Consider the following 23,438-nt stretch of genomic DNA (forward strand, 5'->3'; position numbering starts at 1 on the left):
GTACACCTCCCGCCAATCATTCGCCGCTGACGACGACGGCGACGATATTATAATGACATACCCGAAAAACGTACCTACGTAATATTCTATTATAATAACACCACGCACACCGCCGTCCGCCCAGAATCATTGCGTGTGCGTGTGCTTATAAGTGCGACGTGCGTGTATGTATGTGTGTGCGAGTGTGTGTGTGTGTGCTTATAAGTGCGACGTGCGTGTATGTATGTGTGTGCGAGTGTGTGTGTGTGTGTGTGACACGGCGTAAAAGTTGTAGGCAAGCGGCTCGCGGGCAAATAGTGAAATTTTACTTGCACCGCTCCACCGAGAATACAAGTATACACATCAACGCCGCCGCCGCATGTTTTTTTTATAGTACCGGCGAAGAGAGTCTCGGCGGGGTCGGCACTCGGCATGTTCTTCTCGTGCGGTGTGCAGTACGTGTATCAGTCGCAATATCGTCGTCGGTCTGCGAGCTGTACGTGCCGCAGATAGTGCAATATCGTAATACACAACTTATACTTTATAGGTAAATAATTGATTTGACGCTCGTACCACTCGTAAGTCGTAAGTGCATATTGTGTATATGTATAATATTGTGTGTATCGGAACACCGAGCACTCTGCTTGATGTATATATATTATAATAATATAATATAAAATATAACGATAATAACATAATACCTATATAATATTTATATTATACATTATACACATAGGCGCTTGTAGTTGCGAGTGATATATTATTTTATATTATGAGATACGGTTTACATTATAATGTGGGAAAACGAAGATTGCAATATTATATACCGCCAAACTTTATTGCGCTCGTGGCTCATTCTATATCTATTGCAACATATTATAATATGAAGTTTAATTGTTGTTTTTCCGATCGAAACAGATTTTCACGGGACCATCTCGCAACTATATAGGCAGCGACGGCGACGAAGAGGATATTTGTTTTTCACGAAACATATTACGCTTCAACATTTCGAGTGAGTACCTACCTATCTATATTATATATTATTATATTATCTATATTATTCATACCTTATATAGTTATATACCGCCTATATAAAACTTCGCGTCACTATTAAATATTTAAATATAGCGTTGTAAAATTACGTAGTCGATAGTAGGTACCTACTATGGCTGCGACCCGTTTCGTAACGTAATGTATCTACTAATGTATTAATACTATTGTCTATTATGTATGTATATAATATGTAACTGGAGTGCATGTCGCGCTCGAGAATATATATAGGTAACCCACGGGTACCGTGTGCAACGCATATAATATATATTATATATTATATGCGATTAACTGCAGCGGATTTAACTGAAACGGACCCGTTAACATATAGGTCGAAATTTTCTCTTTTTCGCGCCGTACGCACTCCTGCAATAGGTATACCTACGGGTTATCCGCGCGTATAGTAACGATATAAATTCCGACGAGACTAATTATGCAGTCTGCCAATAAAATCAGTATCGATGGGTGCGTATATCGTGCCGAGAAAACAATATGATATATTATTGTATATGTTGGTAATAATTATATTATAATAATATTGTTGTTTGAATCGGCGATATATATATATATATATATATAATAGTGTGTATAAGCGTACGCGGTGAGAATATTATTTTTCCCGCCGTCATTGTGATATTCACGTTAACATAACATAATAATTCCCATACAATATACATAATAATATATGCAACAGGGAAACGGCAACGGCACCGCGCAAGCGCAACAGGTTGAGCCGGGGTTGTGTGTACACAATACGTCTGGCCACAAGTGCACACTGCATAACGCTACAAGTTACAACCCTTGTCTTGTAAACGCGACGATGATGACTATAATGATAGTAATAATAATAATAATAATATAATGACACCGCCTGCACGAAACCGGATGCACCGAAATGCAGCTGACCGCACCGCACCGTCGTCGCCGTTACCAACTATAATATATATTACCTATTATTATATTATATTATACGTTTCAAAGTGCACATGTCGTGTGGGTAAATTATAAATATCGGGCAGACACACGGATCGTATAGCGTTGAAGCTTAACGTCCAGCAGTAATACGCACATGTCAGGGTATAGGTACGTTACACATATAATATACATACATATACGTTACATGTACGTTATTATATACATCTCGCATGTTACTACTACACATGTACGTTATTATATACATCTCGCATGTTACTACTACAAGACGTGTTGCGAGCCTCCTATATGGTCATGCCTGTATAGTACGACGAATGTGTACTACAGCCTGCAGGTGACGTCCCGTACGGCCGTACCTCCCTGGTGGTCGTAAGCCCGGCGCGTACAAACAGTAGAAAACCAGCCGGCGGCGGCACTTTCACGTCGTACACACATATCGCTTGGGTACCTGAGGCGAGAGCCGGTAAACATTTTCGGATCCGACGCGGAGGATACATACATATAGTACATACACACTTACTTAATATATATATTATACTTATAATATGCGCACACAACCGGTCGCCGAAGTTTAAGCAAGAAATCGAACCGCTCGCCGTATCTCACCGCGACGAAACCGCACCAGACACCCATAAAAAAAAAAAATACAACAAATCTGTAGAGTTTCATATTATTATTATTGCCTATATTATAATACACGTTCGCCCGGCGCACGGTGACCGTGACATTGTGCCGCGGGTGGGCCGACGACGGTGCCGGCCGCATATATCCGGTTGGAGGTCATGACGGTTGCGACCGCGGGAGAGAGTGCTGCATGCGCCGGCGTTCGCCACTGCACCGACGAGTGCATCCCCACACGCAACAATATCATATAGTATACACACATCATCGTAGATTGTGTAGGTACATGAAGTACTATTATGTTATGATGTATATCACGTCATTATTGTAGGGCCGTACCCGTGGCTCGCGCGTGTATATATATTATTATAATATACCGCGGCTATAGGGGCGTATGTAGAGATTTTTTCGGAGAACGGGAAGGAGGCTGAGACGCAGAACGAGAGACTGAAGAATTCGTTAAAAATAGAAAACGTCGGCATGCCGTATTTCGAAAATAACAAATCTAATAATATGTGTAGGTTCTTTTTAAGTATATTTTTTGTAATAAATTCTTTACGCCTAAACTACAAAAATTACTTTCCGGGAGGCCAGTTGATCACTGAATAGTATGATTTAGGCAGAGCTGTAGGCATAATACTGCCTTTATAATATAATCATAGGTACCTACCTATATCATTAAGTTAGTAAAACCTCTGTTTAGCTGAATTATACGATTGAAAACAAATATCATAGTATGCCATGTGCATTATTACGAGGATTCTTGTCGAAGACGTCATTGAGCTTTTTTTCGAAAAAAAATTTAAATGAAAATACCTCAAATAAATCTATCAAATGTCTACACACAATTGAATAATGCGTGTTCAGTATATGATTGGCTATTGTTTTTGTAACAATTTCATAGTAGCCAGATATGAGGTTGAATAGTTTGTAAATCTTAACTTCCCTCAAACTCGTTGAGCAATACAAAATAATGTGAAAACATTTAATTTTCTTAGGTATTGCCTAATTTAAAATTTCTATGCACCTATACTGCAAGTTGCAACATGCCGTATATGAAATACCTTATATGGCCGTTGAGTTTGTTCATCGTGAGTATTTCGTCGACTCATAGTTACCAATGTACCATTCTCCGTTTATATGTACCTACGTATATTTCCGAGTGGGCGTATCTGGGATTTTTTAAAGGGGGGTGTTACCAAAAGGCGAAGTATTTACACATATTATATTATGTTATTACTATCAAACCTAAATAAATTAAAATGCATGACTAAGGTTACATACAAATGATCTGTAATAAAAACAATCGGCCAATCAAGACATTCTTATATAATAGGTATGGACAAAATCCCTGAAAAAATAACATTAATGATATTAATATTTTATAAGTACTTATTTACAAAATAATTAAACACGTGCTAAAGGGGGTGTCCTTGTATACATTTCCATATTCCCAAACAACTCCTTGTGTACGTCACTAATGTATGTATGTATATCATGTATGTAAATGTATATAAATATAATATGATACTGAGCTAGTAAAGATCAGACCTCGACAATAGCATACTTATTATTATATTTTCCCTCCCCTCCAAAAAATATAAATATGTCTATAACTTATAAGCTTGCAGATGCCCTTGAGAATATTATTTTCCTCCGTTTTTATAACAGGACGTGTTTTGGCTCTAAAATCACTTGCCAATCATTATTATGATTTATGATTGATATTCATTAGAGCGCTCTTACGATACCTATACTGTGAAGTGCGACAGAGACGATAAATATCTGTGTACCATGGTTCTCTCTAACATGTGTACCATTATACCAGTCCACGTCTAACGAGAGGAGCGAATTCTTTATTATAATTAATATCATATTATGACCTGCCTTCCTGCGTCGTCACGTGAGGCGTTCGACTATATAGACACTTAAATTTGTGTAGGTACATATTATTATTTAAAATATATATTTAATTTGCTCATCTCGCACGCGTGAGACCGATATACATGCAGCATACTTATATATTGTGTATTTTGTGTGTATATTATGTATCGTACACGATACATTATCGAGATTGTAAAAGTAGGCAAAGATGGTAGCCGTACCTGGAAGACAGGTTCTCTCTTTCCCGGCGCACCCACGACACGTCCGATAAACTGCATTCTTCGAGAGAAACACGGTGTGCCGGCATATAGCAACATCAGCATCACATCCGTGGCTTGTGAGTTTATTTTTGGTAAGCGCTTTCCATCGGGTCGACGAAAGCGTGTTCGTTAATTGGTCAATTTACCCACAAGATCAATTTTCGGTTGTACGTGTATACGTATATAGTGTTAATGTAATACTATAGTAAGAACGTATTATAAATATAAAATATAAACACTCTAATTTAAAATTTAAATATCATAGTTTTGTGTTTACTTATAGATGTTTTAACAACTTTTCTTTCAGAGCTCGTGAGAAAATCTAATAATGTGGTGGCCCCGGCCACGGTGGAAGAGTGACATTTTCACGCGTTTTGTACTACTGTTATTATTCATCATCACAACCACGACTTCAAAAAACGCAGTGATGGCAGACGAAGGGCAGCAGCATTGCAGCTCGGGTAATATATCCGCCGTGGTATGGACGACTGTCTTTTGTACGATGTTGTTGGTTGTCGCAATTGTTGCGATATATTTTGTTTACTGTAAGAGAAGAGAACATGACTGGTCATCGTTATGGTGGAAAAGCAATTCAGGTAATTAATAAAATTACTATACATACTTATAGCGTCGTACAGTTATTATGCATAGACGTATCTAGTGTTATGAACTCTTGGAATATTATATGATAATATATCATATTAGAAATTCAAAACAGATATCAGATCATTAGGAATTGTGTGTGGGGACATATAACACGTGCATTGGAATCCGCTGACTTAGGGATTCTAATGACGTTTTCAGACGAATGCATGATATCTTAGTAGGTACTCTTTCTGTACTAACACTAAAACAATAATAACCCAAATAAATCTTAGTATTTGTTAACAATTACATTGATCGCCATTATTTTTTATGCACGTATTGTGTTTGGAAAAGTTCATAACAATAGATTATAGATAAATAAATATATGTATATTTGTATTATTATATCAAATATTCTTATTTTTTATAAATATGTAAATCTATGTATGTTTGAACAGACAAAAATCTCGTACTACAAACATCGGCTCCTGTGAAAAACCAAAAATTGAAGAATGGCGGCACTGATAATCCAGCATTTTCAGCAGATACTTATATTGGCGACTGTGTTGCAAAAACAGGATTGACTAGGGTCGTGCGCGTATCCCCGTCGTCTATCAGCGAAGGGTCGCTGGGAAACGAATTGTCATTAAAAGAAGAAGATGGCAGACAAATCTATATGTGCAAACACATTGATGGATCCAAAGGTAAAAAAATTATAAGGAAAGCTGATGTCTAAATAAAGTATTGTAATAATTTAACTACGGTCAAGCATTGCAGTTTAAGGCGATAGGTTTTACATTGTTAGGCTTTTATATGCTTTTATAACACTTGGGAAATATTGAGGGGATTAAATAAATTACTGTGTATTTGTTTAATAATTAATAAATAGGTTATATATATATATATAAATATAATTTAACTTGTATACAAATTTAATAAGCCCAAGTTAAATTTATTAAAAAATATATTTGTATATATATTTAATTTATATTATATATATTATGCCGAGTTCCTGAAATCGGCAGGACAATTGACGTATACATGAAATCGGCTGCATTCTAAAATAATACTGCTGATTTCGTTATAACGGCCTGCTTAAAAAAGATTTCATAAAATACATAGAGTGAGTTAAATTGTGGTGAATGGATCATTAAATCTAATTTATATTATTGGTATTTGACGTTAAGTTATAATTTATAAGTCAGAACCGTCGAACCGTACAATGGTGTAAATATATATGTTTGTAGTACTAAAATTAATTAATTTCATCGAAATTTGAACTTTAAATGCTTATAAAAAATGATTGGGATTATGTATTTTTGATTTTTTTAACTGCTATAAAAATAATTTATTAGGAGCATATTTTATTTTATTTTTAAAGTTTTCTACTCAAAAACAAAAAATGTATCAACATAAATTTAAAAAAAAACTAAAAACAGATTACTTTTAAATTTTTGATCCCCAGTGATAGTAGGTACGCTTCAAGCAGCCTAAACATTTTTTCTTATTATTTATGTACTTCATATAAAGAGTAATCATTTCGGTAAGATATTCCTAGGCTGATCTTTTTTTTGATAATTTTAATAATTTGTAATAGTGCCTATCGTGTACAGAACTCTAGTGTCATCAAATAATGTGTTGTTAAATGAATGCATTTGGCAGAAAAAATTCCGCTTGATTTTTGAAATCAACAAACAATTTTTTCCGATTCCATGAAATTGGTAGCCAAATTAACAATCTTACGTATTTAGCAATGACGTTTTTGATTTCATGAACTCAGTGTAACATATATATTACTATAATATACAATTAATACATATATAATATAGACATTTTAAAGTTGTTTATAGAATATACTATATACGTATATAACACATAATTTATAATTATTTTACATCTGCATTATTTTAACAAATATACCTAATAAGATGAATATTTTGTTTTAAGTGGGTGCTAAAACTTCATTATACACTATAACGAAGTATAGTATAGATCTAGATAAAAAAGAACGGCTTTGTAACAATTTGTATTTAAAAAAATATTGTTCTTTATCAAAGCCCTAAGGTTAATTTATAACATACAGTTAAAAATAAACCAGGTTAATTAACTAGGTATTGTAAAATATTATCAATGAAACAAATATTTGCCTTGAAAATCAGTTCCTTATATGGAACAATTATTGTAGTTTACAACTGTAAAGTTACGATCAGTCGATCACGTATGTTGGTTTGATAATATTTTACTTTAACTGCATTTCTCGTAGTCTCCAACACGGTATTAATTTATTTTACATCTGAAAATGGTCCTTACCATACAGACTTTTCGGTAGGTGGGATTAATTTAAAGTATCTGTAAAATGTTGGCAGGTGACGACTCTATACCTATGTGTTTGACGGTCTTAGTGACCGCGTGAGATCCTCGTGTGACGAATAATGAATGAGCTTATTTAGTGTTCATTCTTATTATTTATGGTTTAAACTATTTAGCTATATTGAGGAGATCAACCAAATGTTTAGTGTCTTATTTCTCTTAATTTGTTTTCTGTATAACATTTTGCCATTCAATGTTCCATAGATTATTACAGTACCTATATGCAATATCTATATTTCTGCGTGTATTAACTATAGCAATGCAAAGTAGCGTGTTGCTATCGTGGTTGTTTATTGCGTTTCGAGCAGATTTATTTCATTTTAGTCAGCCTCCTCAATCCTCATTATACTGTTTAAGTTGAAATTCCCCGATTTCCTTATGAAACTATCTTTATTGAATTGGTAGATCAATTTATAGGATCAGTTAGTAGTTAGTACAATATTTTTCAAATTGCATGTGGCATTAAGTGATTCGGGAACCAAAATCAATTTTTGTCTTGTTTATATCATTGTTATAACTTAAGTGTTATTTTAACTTATTTAAAAAGGGCAAAATGTGATTTGTGTAAATAGGTACATACTACTATATTATATATTTAAATCGTTTAGCCGAATCACAGTATTATAATAATAACCATATACATAATATCTGACATTTGCATTTATCTTACATTTACGTCAAGTCAAAACAATAAATGTGTTGAAATACCCTTAAATATTATTCATTTAAAATCATTGGGAACTAAAAACGATTTGTATTTTTAACTATTTCAATAATCTGTGACACCTTTTTACAAGTAAAACATCCATGTTGTAATGGCAGTAAATATTTTAAGATGTACACCGAACACGGGCCTATGGCTTATAAGCTTACAATACTTATTTTAGATATTCAAGTTGGTATGATGAGTAGCAAATTATAATGTTTTCAAGTTATCTAAGTTTAGGTTACCATAAAGTTTAATGTACAAAAATAATTAGTCAGCTATTAGTGTTTTTATTTATTTATTTAAAAGAATCTGCATATTAAGAATTTATTTATCAATTTCTATATTAGATACAATAAGATAAATTTATGGTATTTGATATTATATTTAATATATTTACATGATTTCACATATTAGTGATATTTCGCAAGATGAAGAATCTATCCATGATTAGCACATTGTAGATGAAATAGTTGTACAATATTAACTCTATAATTCTTAACGAATAAATATCATATCAGCTTAGGTTATAAAAAATCTTGATGTATAAAATCAAAAGTAGGTAGAGGTATTACATATTATTTTATACTATAAACTGTAGTTATTATATAATATTCAGATTCAAATTACAAATTGTATAATAAATATTATATGTCCAATTTTTGTTTCTTTTCAAGTTGAATATATTAATTTTGTGATTGTAAAAATACTTTCAAATTTGGTTATTTTCTTTTTTTTTATTAATTATTATTTATAAATTATACTGCAGATAATATACACCTACTGTAGCGTAGAATATAAAAAATTTATGATTCAGTGCATTTTGACTTAAACTTTCATTTTATTTCTAGTTAATATCACCCATTTACACTTCAATGTAGAAAATCGAGTTTACATTTCGAGATAAAACCAGGTTTATTTTATAGGTGTAAGCCAATTATACAACTAACACTATTATACGTTAAAAATGTAAAATAGATATTACTGAATATTTCATATTAAAAAATGAATATAAAACATTGACAGTTTATTAAAAGATATATTCTAACCAAAAACCGCGATTAGGACAAGTCATAATCTCATAATTGTTGAGCGTTTGGCATTCACTCGCTACGCTTTCACAGGTGCTGTAACTATATGCTTCATAAATACGAACTTAATAGGTATATCTAGACTATTTGTAAAGATATATACGTATATAACCACATGATAGAATAAATCATTTTACTTTCATATAGTGTACTTCAAATATTTTATATTTTCCTAAAAAAATAAAATTCTTATGGGATATATTTTATAATATAATTAATATATTATGTACTGTTGTATTAACCAGTGAAGTAACTGTTATGATTGGGCTGAAAAGTGCTAAGAAGTAAGGAGGTAGGTACGCGGGGCCGTTCAGATAGGAGGATGTGGGAGCAACGGGGCCATTTTTCCCAGGGCCCCATTTTACGAAAATTTCTAAGGGTCTCTTAAAATATTCCAAATGGACTTGTATGTTAGTCTGATATTAATACATAAAAATAGTCTCACTAGGCGGTATCCATTAGGGCCTATTATTGCTAAAATCTTTTTCTTTATGAAATATCAATAATACAATTTTATTTTGTTTATGTATTAAGTAATTATATAAATATGCTACGTTTTTGATTATTTTTATAATAATTGTCATATTTTATTTTTGTCGTGGTGTCGCCGTGCCGCCGTGTGAACTGTAAAGAATGCAAATTTCTTCGAAGAAATTCGTTATTAAGTATTTATAGTTAATAGTTATTACCCATGGATAAATACTGAATGTTGAATATTTTCTTTATTACTTTATTCATTGTTTAGAATTTATTGTTTAGTGCCGTACAGCTATATATAGTTGCCAGAATGTTATTATCTTAATACTGAAGACTCTAAGTTACATTAACGCAGATATCATGACTCATGAGTTTAAATAACCTTGGTTGGTTAATTTTTCTTACATTTTGCAAATCGCTGTGAATATTATTTAATCAATGGTGTTATGATGATTTAAGGGCCACCGCATTAATTTTCTCATGGTACTCGAAAAACATCGGGACTGCTTTGTATCGAAGGTATTGAAAGAATCTAATCATGTGTGTGACGTGTCGTATTATACAATAAAACAACGAAAAACATATTAAGTATAATAAACTTAATATATTATGTTTTTCTTAAATAACATAAAATAGCATTCAGGTACATATTTATTGGACACTTGACTCGTTGTTACAATTTTAATTAAGTATACTATGATAAACGTATTAAATGTTTTTACTTTAAAATATACATTCAAAAAGTAACTGATATTCTAGTAATCCACTTTCACATTTATTATTTACAGTTTTTATCATAGAATTAGTCAAATTTGAGTTTTTTTGTTATATTTATTACTTATGCTTACTCCATGTATAAATTAATTATCGCATGAAAAAAAGTGAATTTTGTGTATTATATTTTATATTTATATATTTAAATTAAATTAATTTTCCTAAATATAAATCTTAAAAAACAGATGGTTTTGTTATTACCAAATCATTTATAGTTGTTTATGATTCTTTAGTTTTCAACCATGTAACCACAATTAGTGTAGTACAAAAATGGTTTTTACTACACTCTATGATGTGTGTTGACAGAACAACTGATTTTACACTTGCACTATGAGCCTATTATTTAACTAAGATTTTTTAGTAATTCCTACTTTTTTTTAGATTGTAATTTTAAAACAATCTTCATTTACTATTATTGACTAACAAGTAAATATTACAACGGTTCTACATGCGTTCAAATTGTAAACATAATATATTAATATATAATATGTATGACGTAGGACTTAATATTTAATAATCAATGCAATTGCATTTGGGCAATAGTAAATTTGCATCAGTAAAACTGGCCCTGGTCGAATGGAGCATGCGTGTTATACTGTTATGTTATTAGTAATCTTTATTTTTTATTTAAATCAGTACACAAATAATGAAATATATAAATAATAATATAAACTGGACCTTGGATCTTAATAGATCTAAACCAAAACGATTTCCTTACAAATAAAAATAACACAGTAGTGATAACTATGACGGATGGTATTTAATATATGGCTGTTTAGATATTGATGGTCTTCCAAATAAAAAAAAATAGATATAAAAATAAATATTGGTAAAAAAAATTTAATGTTTTATGAATTATTGTTTGTGTTATAGATCAGTTGGTTGCGTTGCGGTTTGTGTTTGATAAAGGGCAACAACAACAACTGAGCAGACCGCCAGCATCGGATCTAAGTCGCTCGCTGGTCGAGCTGAGTCGCAAGTACGGGTTGCATGTTGAACTGGAAACCGAGGGAGAAGCTGTTGTAGGGACGCCGGAAAAATGCGACGATACTTCAGAAAAATGTACAAAGTCCAACATTCTATCGGCTGTCCGCGGACAAGCGCAACGTCTGTGGCACCAGAGACAGCTCGTATTCAAAGGGGGTGACAGTAGCGGCCGCGTGGACGTGGACAAAGAAATCGTAGAAGGTGATGTGGAAAGCGGCCGCGTTGAAGCAGTCCACGTGGGTACTGCCCCACCGACCCAGAAATCTCCATCTTCTGTGATGACGGTAAATGAAACCGGGGCTGCCGAACGGCCGCCACGAAACCTTGGCGGATCGTTACGGTACCGCACTCTGGAGTACGGTGCATCGCCCGTGGATGCTGAAGCGCAGTCGTCACCAGACAGTGGCGTCCAGTGCTGTACAGTCAATCCGTCGGAGCCTGTCCTGGGGAAGGTGGATAAAGACCCGGCCGCCGCAGTGACAGTGACAATCGACAGAGATGTGGTGGTGGCGGCGGCGGATAAAGATGTAGTAGCCGTGGCATCAGTGAAAGATGTGGTAGTGATGGTGGACAAAGGCGAAGCAGTCAAAGCGGACAAAGTCGAAGCAGTCAGAGCGGACAAAGACGAAGCAATCGTGGTGCCGGACAAAAACGCTGCAGCAGTGTTGAAAACGGTTGACGACGGGAGGAAATTGGTGGTGATGGCTAAACCGAAAAATGACGAACCGAAACATGCCAACCCACCACCACCGCCTCCGCCTCGTAAATACAGCGCAGCGGTAATGCCACCGACTGTTCCAGCGACTGCGGTCGTACCGTCGAATGTTCCAGCGACTGCGGCCATACCGCCGACTATTCCAGTAACTGCGGTCGTACCGCCAACTGTTTCAGCGACTGTGGTAGTGTCGCCGACTGTTCCAGCGACTGTGGTAGTGCCGTCGACTGTTCCAGCGACTGTGGTAGTGCCACCGACTGTTCCAGCGACTGCAGTTACCGTACCACAGGCTACCGGTGCTGCAGCAACCTGCGACGCGTCCGTGACCAGGGTCCATAACGCTACTGTTCCACCGGAGCCCTGCATGGCACCGGTTCCGGTCGCTTGTGCCGAGCTGACCAAGACGCCCGCCGCGGCAATAAACGAAATCCGAGTGGACGACGACTATTACTGGTGCACCACGACTGCCATGGCGCCGCCAATGTCCACCTTCGGGAAACGACCGTCCGTGACGCCAAGTGTCGAAAGCAGCAGTGGGGGTGGTGTAGCGGACACCACTATTAGCGACAGACCTGCAGCCGTCCAAGGCGTGTACGACAAAGGCACTGCGGTGGCCCCGCTCATGGTGGACGACAATCGAGACGTGGTGGCCGGTGGCACGACTAGTATCGAGGACGCATCTTTGCCGTCATTTTCGTCCGATGAAGAAGAGGACGACGAAGACAACTGCAGCAACGGTGTGGTGTTGGCCACCGACAAGTCCAAGTCCCCGCTGTGCAGCTCCATCGGTACTTCGGCGGACGGTGTCGGAGGAGTGTCCGGCGGCGGATCCGACGCAATAAAGATCAACTGCAACGGCGAGTCACCTAAAATCAACAACAACGACGACGACGAAGTCGACGGCTCAGGTGTAGCACCGCCCGCCTCGGCGGAATCGAAATCGCCCACAAAGCTGCCGTCTCTACGGCTGTCGCTGTCTTCCCCACTGTCGTCTACAGCCAACACATCGTGCTATTCGTCTTCTGCATCGTCGACTTCTTCGAACTCACCTTCGCCAACGAACAGCACCATCAACAATTCGCCAATCGTGTCGAAAATACCGGTACGACGGCAGTCCGCTGGCAGCGGAGTAGTGGCTGTTTCCACCCCGCTCACAAACGGTACCGCCAAGAAATCTATTCCGTTACCGCTGTCGAGGAGTGGTTCTCGGTTAGCCATGTGGACTTCGGCTAACTGACCAATTTCATCGCACGAAACAAAAACTGCAGTTCATACGACCGGCAATATTTAATATTACATGCGCATTTTCCACCAATATTAATTTTTAAATAAATATTATATAATATATTATAATACTATGTATGAAATTACTGAAATAAAATTAAAATATAGGTGTATATTTTATTTTATTTTTATATTATTTTATTATTTATTTTAATTACTACCTATATTTGTATAAAATAAAAACTATTACTCTGCGAAATATAGCTATATATTATTATTATTATTATTATTATTATTATTATCATCATTATTATTATTGTATTTTCATCTGTATTGAAATGAAAGAATAAACAAAAAAAAAAAACAAACGTTCTTAATTTTTCTTAAAAAAAAAATGTCTTATCATATTATGTTATATTATGTTCTCATATACTCTGTATATTTTATAATAATATAGGTACCCATTGTGCTGGAACGACAGATTATAATAATATAATACAATTATTATGACATTATTACGCGGGTGCACGATACCTTCGTGTATTTTATTTTAATACTTTTTCTACCTCCACCCGACGGCGGCCGATGTGTCGGTTTCGTCGGCGGCGTGGTCTCCGCCGCGCGTTTCCTCCAAACAATCATGGGCCACCGTTTCCCCCCGTCCGCCACCTCCACACGATTATTAACAAACCGTGTGCACGGAGCCACTGCAACAGTGCACACACACACACACACACAAAACACGCTCCGTCGCAGCAGCGGAAGACTCGTTTTCATTATCGGTTGATATTATTTAGATAATAATAATAATAATAATAATAATAATAAAATGTATATAATATTATAATTTTTTTTTGTGTGCGCACCGCGTCGTGTTTCGTGATGCTGCCGCCGTGCGTTTTGTATACCGTACGCTGTGATTAGTGATTAGTGTCTTGTACGTATGTGTGTGTGTTACTGTGCGCGTGTTATTACTTATTTTTAATTGCCACCGCATTATTAATACGGTCCGGTCGACGAACAACACTACACACGATAATAATAATTATTATATAATGCCATGATGTACAATATTGTATTGTAATATATTATAATATTATGTACTTGTACACAATATACGTTTAAAATTATAATAGTTTCGACGTTAATTTCGTACGATGCATTGTCGGCGATACTTGTTTTTATCTTGCCGCTGTTGTCGTCGTCAAGTTTTTTAATTTCATAGTTACGCTCGTCCTTATAATATTCACGTGTTATGCGTTTGATTAAAATGCTATAGAATTATCGTTTCATCGCCTTCAAATGGAATCCATTGGCCGTTCCACTATCATGGGTAGCAACACTAATACTGCAGTGTCCATTGCCAATGCCACCTCGTCGGCCGTAGTTGGACTCTTACTGTCACAAGCTAGGCCTTCAGTGGCGACCATTACAAGTAATACAAAAACCATTGGGCTGTGTCATGACGGCAATCATAGAATGCCGTTGCAACACTGCGCTAACGGTAGCAACATCATACAACATCACCAATATCCTCCGATACTAGTAGCACCATCTCCGCCGACATTGGTACCGCCATCATTGATTCATTCTACTCAGACTGGTTCAATGTTACCTGCACCACCTCAGTTAATGCTATCAACAGCAACGGTAACAACATCAGGAGTAATACCACAATTTCAACAGCACAATGGACCTCATCAATTAGTTACTGCTGCTACTGCACCAGTGTCCGTTGCGTCTATAGTCATGCCCAATTCAAACGTTACCACTGTTGGTATGGCGTTGAGTCCCTTTGGTATATTACCACACGAACGTGTGGTACCACATCATACTCATCATCGTCACCAACACAGAAAATTACCGGGGCCGCCGCCTTCTAAACCTATTATGGACACTAGTAACACTAGCGCCGCACAAATATTAACCGCACCAGTTATCAATTCACAACGTTTTTACATTGAGCCTACTCATCTCAGCAACAAAATTAAACAATATGATGTTCAGCCACAGCCACAGCATAGAATTAAAATTGTCAATAGCATCTCAGATAAAAGTCTGCCAGTGGTATCCAGTGCGTATGTTCCCCAACCATATGAACAACGTTACCAACCAAGAACTGCACCTCAACAAGTAGGTTATTTGTCTGTTATTACTCGTACAGCAGTACCAACGACAAATGGTGTAATGAATGACATAGCACCAAACAATAATTATTACCAAGCACAGCCTATACCATTACAATCAAAGACTTCTGATAATCATGAAAGACAATATTACCATTTTGATAGTACAGTTTCGGCTAGTCAAACACCTCAACAGCAATTAGACAATATTTTACTAATGGGGACTCCAGTTCAACGCGGTGATCCTATGCATATTGTTAAAAATTTACAATCTATGCAGACTGATATTGATTGTTATGGTGTTAAAAAAATGATTGACCAACAACCTAGATTATTGGCTACTGACAACGGTAAGACAATAGCACCAACAAATATGTTAGGTAATGGTAGTAAATGTATAATAGAGCATCAGCACCAACATCTCCAGCAGTTACCTAAATCTTCTGCGATTGATCCATCATCGTCTTACAATGGTCAATATTTCAATAGACGTCAGCCACCACCTGCACATCTTCATCAGCATCATAATCAGCCACATTTACAGCAACATGTTGTTACTGGTAATACCAAAATGTTACCTACACCTACATCTTTAACTGTTGTTTCTGCTAATGGAAATACATATTTGGATGTACAGCAGCATCAACGCCATCATCGTTGGAATTTGGACCATCAAAAACCACCCATTGTATCAACTTCATCATGTTTTACGGGAAACATTTCCTCTGGGGTATTTCATCAGCCACCGCTGCATCAACACCATCATCAACAGTACAACAATACAGTTCAAACATTTAATGTTCAACCACCACCATCCAACGTTCATCTTCAACATCAACATATCTCACAGCCAGCACATCACAATAATTTTACTGTGTCATCAGTAAATCCAACATATTATAGCCCCACAACTACAATGGTATCACCTATTGTGACTTCTGTCACCACTACCAGCCCATCATTATCATTGTACAATCGAACCCAAAGTAATAATCAAAGACAACATACTAACATTTTTCAAGACTTCACCAATAATTTGCAAGGTGAGAGTTATGTTGTAAACGATGATAACAGAACATCATCTTTACCAAATGTTGTGGTCCCAAACATTGAAGAGGAATTGAGTCACCTTTGTGATGACTCCATTACTACTACAACTACTACTGACACAACTACTACTACTAGGGCTAAACTATTAAATATCACTACTCAAAAACCTTCATTTATTGACAGTTATATCAAATTTATAAATGGTGGTACAAGCAGTGCGACTGATAAACCAGAAGATGAATGTAATGATAAATCAAAAAAATTATTAATACCACTAGCATCGTCATCACCAAAACCTATATCTAAGCCTTATGTACCTTTACCAAAACCAAAGATTTTACCAATAGCTGAACAGACATCATCTCGTAATGGTTCTGGTGAAGATATTAAGAAAATAAATAATGTTACAACAACAACAGATGATGATCCAAGATATTTTCCATTACCTAAAACCTCATCATCAATAGCCGGTATAAGTGAAGACAGAAGTGATGGCAGTAATGGTGAAAACAGTTGGTTGTCAGCAGATGACGAACACGATCAATGGTGGATATCTTCTTCAAAAGCACCAAGCAGTACAGCAGCAACATCAGTAATAAAAAATAAAGTAAATGTCATAAGCAAAAAAAAAAAAAATAATAGCACCATGAAAAAAAAACGAACAAACTCTGTCATACCAACTAAAAAACAAAGTATGTACACTGAGTTATTACTATTTTAATTTGTCTAATTATTTTTTTAAATTTTAGAAACACATCATGTGCAACAGCCTACAAGACAGTTGTCTCATCGATTGGCTAAAGAAAAAACTCAACAATTGCTTAGCCGTTTAAATGGTGAATTGGATCTAGATGATAATGATGCATTATCAGATACTGATTCTGATGTTGATCCAGCTTGGATACCAAACAATGACGATAATGATGCATCTAAAAGTTCCAACTCAATCAATAGTCGTCATAAAAAGTACTCAAAAGAGCGACGTTCAAATATTGGTCATCCACCATCAACCTCATCTAAAATCAATAATAATAACAATGATAATGATCATCCAGATGATTCAACATTATTTAAGGTATAATATATATATATATATAATATATATTATATTAAGTGCAATTTCAATGGTTTATTTATTTTGTAATTAATTTTGGATAGTCTGGTACATTTGTGGCATTAAAACGTCAATTTTTGGATAATGGACATGTGAATCCACAACATTTATGGAGAGTTGACGGAAAATCATTGCTACAAAAATTTACACGATGTAATGAAGATAATATGTATAAGAGTGTGTCAACTGTAAGTAGGATAGTAAAAACAAAAGAAAGTAGATCACATTTATATTTATATATATTTGATTTATTTTTAGTACACTGGTTGGAGTCCATCACATTATAACATGTACCGTCAAGTTGATGTCAAAATTATTACAACAGATAATGGTGATAATGTCATTCCAAATAAGTTGTCAACTATTGAAGTTTTGGTACAATTATTATCAAATAATGACAACAAACCGAATCAAAATAATGCTATAGTCAAGACCGTTAGTTCAGCTTATAACCACATATCAAAACTAAAAGTTGATGCCATAAATTCTAGTTTGTCTACAAACTCTTCGGCTTTTGTTGATGAGCAGAGTGTGATGCTACGTGCCAATTTTGATGTGTATATCCAATCATTAGCATCACAAGCGCTGGACTCAAATTTTCTAGAAGAGATTTATCGTGAAAATGGTATTATCTTAATGCACTTCATAAATAATACCTAATTTAAATACATTTTTTTATTGTTTTTTTAGATGAATACTTTTTAAGCAATCTTCGTGCAATTGAAACAGTCACGCAAACTTGGAAACAAACTATAGATTCTACAGTTTTTAAAGACTTAGCAACAGATTTGTCCAATGTAGAAAATATATGCTCAATTATTGCAAAGTACCCAAACATGGAAATTTGTTCAATAGATGGAAAATCAAAGAACAATATTAATTTGCGTTGCTTAGTATGTGGCTATCAGGAATTTATGGAGAAACATCAAATGGAGTTTGTCGAAATATCTCTATCAGGCATGGAGTACAATTCTCGGACATTAAAAAATATTGATTCTAATATAACATTTTCTAAGGTTGATATTACAACAATATTTATATAGTCACTACATTACATTGTTTTAAATTAATTTTAAATTTTAAATCATTTAGATTGTGCCAGTGAAGCGATTTCAATGTTGTTCTAGCACTCAGTGCGCAGACAAGTTAACTATCTTGCATAGTCTTGAACACCTTAAATATTACATTTACCAAGAATGCTGCAAACGTGTCGCTGCTGAAAATGAAAATAGCTGTAATGGTTTAACTCATGACACAACCACTGTTCTAAATCGATTGTTAGCTGATGATGAATGGATCGAGAAAGTAAGATAATAATACTATATACAGTAGAAACTTGATTAACCGTCACTATCGGGACCGGGACAATGACGGTTAACAGAAAATCAGCCATAAATGTATATATTTTACAATATGTGTACTTATTTTTTATATATTTTCATACAAAAATAATACAAACATATTATACATATTAAAATACATACTAAATAATCCGTCATCCTCTTTTGTTTCTTCAAGAATTGAGCTTTTTGAGTGGCAATGTTAAGTATTTTACTGAGAAGTAAGACCTGCCGTATTTGGACGATGACGGGTAACAGAGGGTGAAACGGTTAATTGAGTTTCTACTGTACTATATTATACTCAGTCTCAAAAGAGCATAATCAGTCGCCTAACCAATTTTTGTCAGTGCTGTGCATCTCCCACCAATGGCCTAATGTTAGCATGATCGCGTGATTCTCAACGTCCCAATCGCATCATTCACAATACGCAAAAAGTGATTTTTCTCTTTTGAGACATAATATTGTCATGACAATTTGAATAATTTATTAATTATAATAATTTAAATGTTTATAGTTGTTTCATTTGGTATGTAATACATGGGCACAAGCTAAAATTTTTATTTCCAAAAGCCAATCAAATTGCAGAGCAGTTTCATCTTAGTAATTGCATTGGTATAATGTATATTTTAGGTATACGATATTTAAAAAAACCATAATGGTAAACTATTGAAAGAACCATTGTCATATCATAGTACCAACAGCCTTTGTTAAATGTTTAGTGCCTTTATCCATTTTATTATTGCCATTGTTAAATTTTGTATCATACCCAAATTATTTCTAAAAGGTTACCTTTGTACTTTTGACAGTTAAATATTTTATTTTTTTACAACATTATACAATTTGTATTTGTTATTTGTTTCCATAAATAAATCATGTGTTGTCAAGATTTTAATAAATATATATATATATACATATATAATATTTTTAAACGTGTGTGTAAATATATTTATATATATTATATATTATATATTATATTATGTTACCATAAAAGACTGTTTACTTGTCATGACCAATGGCGCAATTTCAATAAAATAACTGGGGGTGCTGAAACCCCTTAATTTTTCAGTTAGTCTATAAATTTCATAAATTATAAGGGTGTTAATTTAAGAACTGAGGGTAATTAAAGCACTCCCAAATTGCACCCATGGTCATAACCTTGATTTAATAAATATAATTTGGTATTAAATAATCGCTGTATTGTGTTAGTTAAAGAACATTAAGTCAAATTGATAGTGAATTTGTATCTCCAAACGATTTAGTTTTTAAAAGTATTTTTAAACATTTTCTCGTAAATTTTAATTTTTAAAATTATAAAATAGTTTCGCTTTTATATTACATTTTCATACATTCATTAATGTATAAAAAATATTATATTTTTGTCATATAAATAGTGTTAAGTATTTATAAGTTTATATAAATATATGTTGGGGGACTGTCCCATATTATATTTATATTTAATTTATAAACTCAATTAAATTATTTTTCTGACTATACCTTATTAAGTTAAGAGACATACTCCACGACATAATTGAATGACAGTTGTGGATAAAGTAGACTGTAAATATGACGGACTGGTGTTGCCTGACCATAGGTCAAATTGACCAACAAAATTGATTATCAGTTTACCACCGAGTATATTTCTTGACTTGATGAGATGTATAAATAATAAGTGTTATGCAGGCCAATTACAATGATAGGAGGGGAAGGGTTAAACCAGGTCCTGAGGCCTAACTTTTAAGTAAGATGATCTTACTTATTAAAATAAAAATTGTTATCTGTATTTTTAAGGTACAGGGGTTAATAAGTTTTTGGACGAGCCCCAGTACTATGCATTGTTCATCCACCATTAATGTGGTATAATATTTTAAATTAACCTATTTATTGACAAAAATTAAACTGTTGTATTGATGTAGCTTTAACTATCACAAAAATTAGATATAGTTGTAATGCTAAATTTAAGTATAAAAATATGTATTTTAGTTTTTATTCACAAAATAAGTAAATCGAAATTTGAATAGGTTAAACAAGTGAATGGACTTTAATGCTGACAATTGACAAACACACAATGTTATGTATATATAATATATATTTATAAAAAATATTAATTTAAATATATAAGTAATAAAAAAACTCAATTGTATTTCTTCATTAATCCCGAGGTCAACATTTGTTTGGTTAAGAATTGTTATTAAAAATCCTCTTAAGATAACGCATGTGTTGTCTCCATCATATTGTACAAACAAATTTATAATTTATAATGCAGTTAAAAAATAACTTGCTCGTAAATTAAAATATAAAAAAAACCTAAGAGGTTCACTAGATAAGTTTCTTACTTTGATATTAAATATTAGATCAATTCACTCTAATATTGAACATACAAGAGTTAAATAATAGACTATTAAGAATATACAATTTGCTATGTTATGTGTTTATAAGACGGAAGCAACGCACACAAAGGATAGAGGGCACTGTCTATTTTGAAAATATGATATTATAATATGCAAACAAACTGTAACTTTTTTAAATATTATTGTTTTTATAAAGTATAAAGCATATACAAATATGTTCATTATCTACTTATAACTATATAAGTATAATTTTATGAGTTATGTTGATAGTTTATTACCACAAGGCTCAAAAGTTATAGGATATTTTCCAATATTATGGTCTCGATTTATAGCAGACTAAATTAGAAATCCATTCCATGCAATGACTAAATTTAAAATCAAAAAGTTAAAATGTATTTTTGCACATTTTAGAAAAAAACTGCATAAGCCTTCATTTTTATGCAAAATGTAAAATTTTTTTATGAATACTTCATGTTTTCTAAATAAAATTTTTTTTAATAGATTTAATAGTTTTTTAATAACTTTAGCCTTTTGGCTATTTTAAATACCTATTTAGTAATTGGTTGTAGTAGTAATTGCTTATTCTGTTTACTGTATCTCCTATATCCTCAGAGTCTATTTACTGCTTTAAAAAGACATCTTTAAATACATAGTTGCTTTTAGTTATTGTTCAAATATATGAAAATATAAAGCCACGTTACATGAAAAAATATATTAATTTAATGGACTAATCATGGACCTTTAAATTATGTTATGTAATTATGTAAGGGACCATTAGCTCACTATTGATTCATTAATATGAATAATATATGTTTAATGAGTGTTCATGCAACCTGGAATTATTATTTTTCTTCCGTGTTAATAATATATTAATTTAATATGTAAACTTATAATAATAATATTGGCTTACTCATTGCATTACAAGGATCTTCAATGCCTTTTATCATAATACTGAATAGCATATTATTTATTTTAAAGTACAATTAAAGTATGCTATTATCTCAAGTTTGATATGTATATCTGTGATATAGATATGTAATTTTTAAAAGATATTCAAGTGATTGTTATGGCACAACATTTACATTTCTGGATTTTATAATAAAATATTAATATAAACTGTATACTAAAAATAGAGAAGTTAGTAAAATTAATTGAAATAAATATTATTTATAAAAAAATTTAAAAAAATAATAATTCTTTAGTAGAAAAATATCCATTTGTCATTTTGGCAAGTGTATTGTCTCATTTGAAAATGTAAATAATAAATGATAACTAACCAATAATAGATTATGCAAGTATTTAATTTTTGAGAGTTATAGATTGAAAATATTGGCTTTCGTTATCTAACCTAACTGTTTAAGTGTAAACATCTGAATCATTAATATTTAAAAAAAAAATACTCTTTGACTTTTGAAATAAATTTGTAAAACTTATAGTTTGTATGAATTAATCCACCCATATAGTATTTCATATTTATTAATAGATAGTTCAGTTTCTGGGATATTTTCTAATTACCGTATATTATAATGTATGTACTTTTAAAGGCTAATTAATAGGTGCTTATTCCATTTAGTGTGTTTTGATATTTTTCTGAGATAAATTTCCAACAAGATTTCCATTTTCTTAAAATATAAATTAACAATAAAAACTAATAAAATACATTTTTTTTAAAATATTGGGTCACAGGTTATTAGGTATGATATAAGTGTCATAATGTATCTAAATCATTATTTAAAATAGAAAATTACAATATGTATCTATATAAATGTAATCCCTTGTACTCTCATTATAATAGATCATAAAT

The 23,438-nt window shown here is 33.4% G+C and overlaps 2 protein-coding genes across 3 annotated transcripts; both read left to right on the plus strand.

Moving 5' to 3' along the window:
* Positions 1-114: 114 nt before the first annotated feature.
* Positions 115-14,024, plus strand: LOC132936058 (uncharacterized). Of its 2 annotated transcripts, XM_061002725.1 has the most exons (5): positions 115-526; positions 898-991; positions 5,035-5,323; positions 5,771-6,016; positions 11,604-14,024. In XM_061002725.1, exons 3-5 carry the CDS (start codon positions 5,056-5,058, stop codon positions 13,667-13,669), a joined length of 2,580 nt encoding a protein of 859 aa, XP_060858708.1. In that variant the 5' UTR covers positions 115-526; positions 898-991; positions 5,035-5,055; the 3' UTR covers positions 13,670-14,024. The 2 variants fall into 2 exon arrangements, with proteins under 2 accessions (XP_060858708.1, XP_060858709.1); XM_061002726.1 differs by lacking the exons at positions 115-526; positions 898-991 and adding an exon at positions 4,779-4,932.
* Positions 14,025-14,412: 388 nt separating this feature from the next.
* LOC132936056 (uncharacterized) lies at positions 14,413-20,215 on the plus strand. Its single transcript, XM_061002723.1, has 7 exons — positions 14,413-17,524; positions 17,582-17,907; positions 17,991-18,134; positions 18,205-18,571; positions 18,637-18,962; positions 19,039-19,251; positions 19,801-20,215. The coding sequence occupies exons 1-7, from the start codon at positions 14,959-14,961 to the stop codon at positions 19,885-19,887; spliced, it is 4,029 nt and encodes a 1,342-aa protein (XP_060858706.1). The 5' UTR covers positions 14,413-14,958; the 3' UTR covers positions 19,888-20,215.
* The last annotated feature ends 3,223 nt before the right edge of the window (positions 20,216-23,438 follow it).

This window comes from Metopolophium dirhodum, chromosome 1 (genome assembly GCF_019925205.1).
Source record: "Metopolophium dirhodum isolate CAU chromosome 1, ASM1992520v1, whole genome shotgun sequence".
Taxonomy (NCBI): Eukaryota; Metazoa; Arthropoda; class Insecta; order Hemiptera; family Aphididae; genus Metopolophium; species Metopolophium dirhodum.

What these genes read in the sequence shown, in the direction of transcription:
- LOC132936056 (XM_061002723.1), top strand. Translation starts at nt 14,959, where the DNA reads ATGGAATCCATTGGCCGTTCCACTATCATGGGTAGCAACACTAATACT. An exon ending in TGTATAAGAGTGTGTCAACT is followed by an intron (nt 18,135 to 18,204) that starts GTAAGTAGGATA and finishes ATTTATTTTTAG; the next exon opens with TACACTGGTTGGAGTCCATC. An exon ending in CTAATATAACATTTTCTAAG is followed by an intron (nt 18,963 to 19,038) that starts GTTGATATTACA and finishes TAAATCATTTAG; the next exon opens with ATTGTGCCAGTGAAGCGATT.
- LOC132936058 (XM_061002725.1), top strand. Translation starts at nt 5,056, where the DNA reads ATGTGGTGGCCCCGGCCACGGTGGAAGAGTGACATTTTCACGCGTTTT. An exon ending in ATGGTGGAAAAGCAATTCAG is followed by an intron (nt 5,324 to 5,770) that starts GTAATTAATAAA and finishes ATGTTTGAACAG; the next exon opens with ACAAAAATCTCGTACTACAA. An exon ending in ACACATTGATGGATCCAAAG is followed by an intron (nt 6,017 to 11,603) that starts GTAAAAAAATTA and finishes TTTGTGTTATAG; the next exon opens with ATCAGTTGGTTGCGTTGCGG.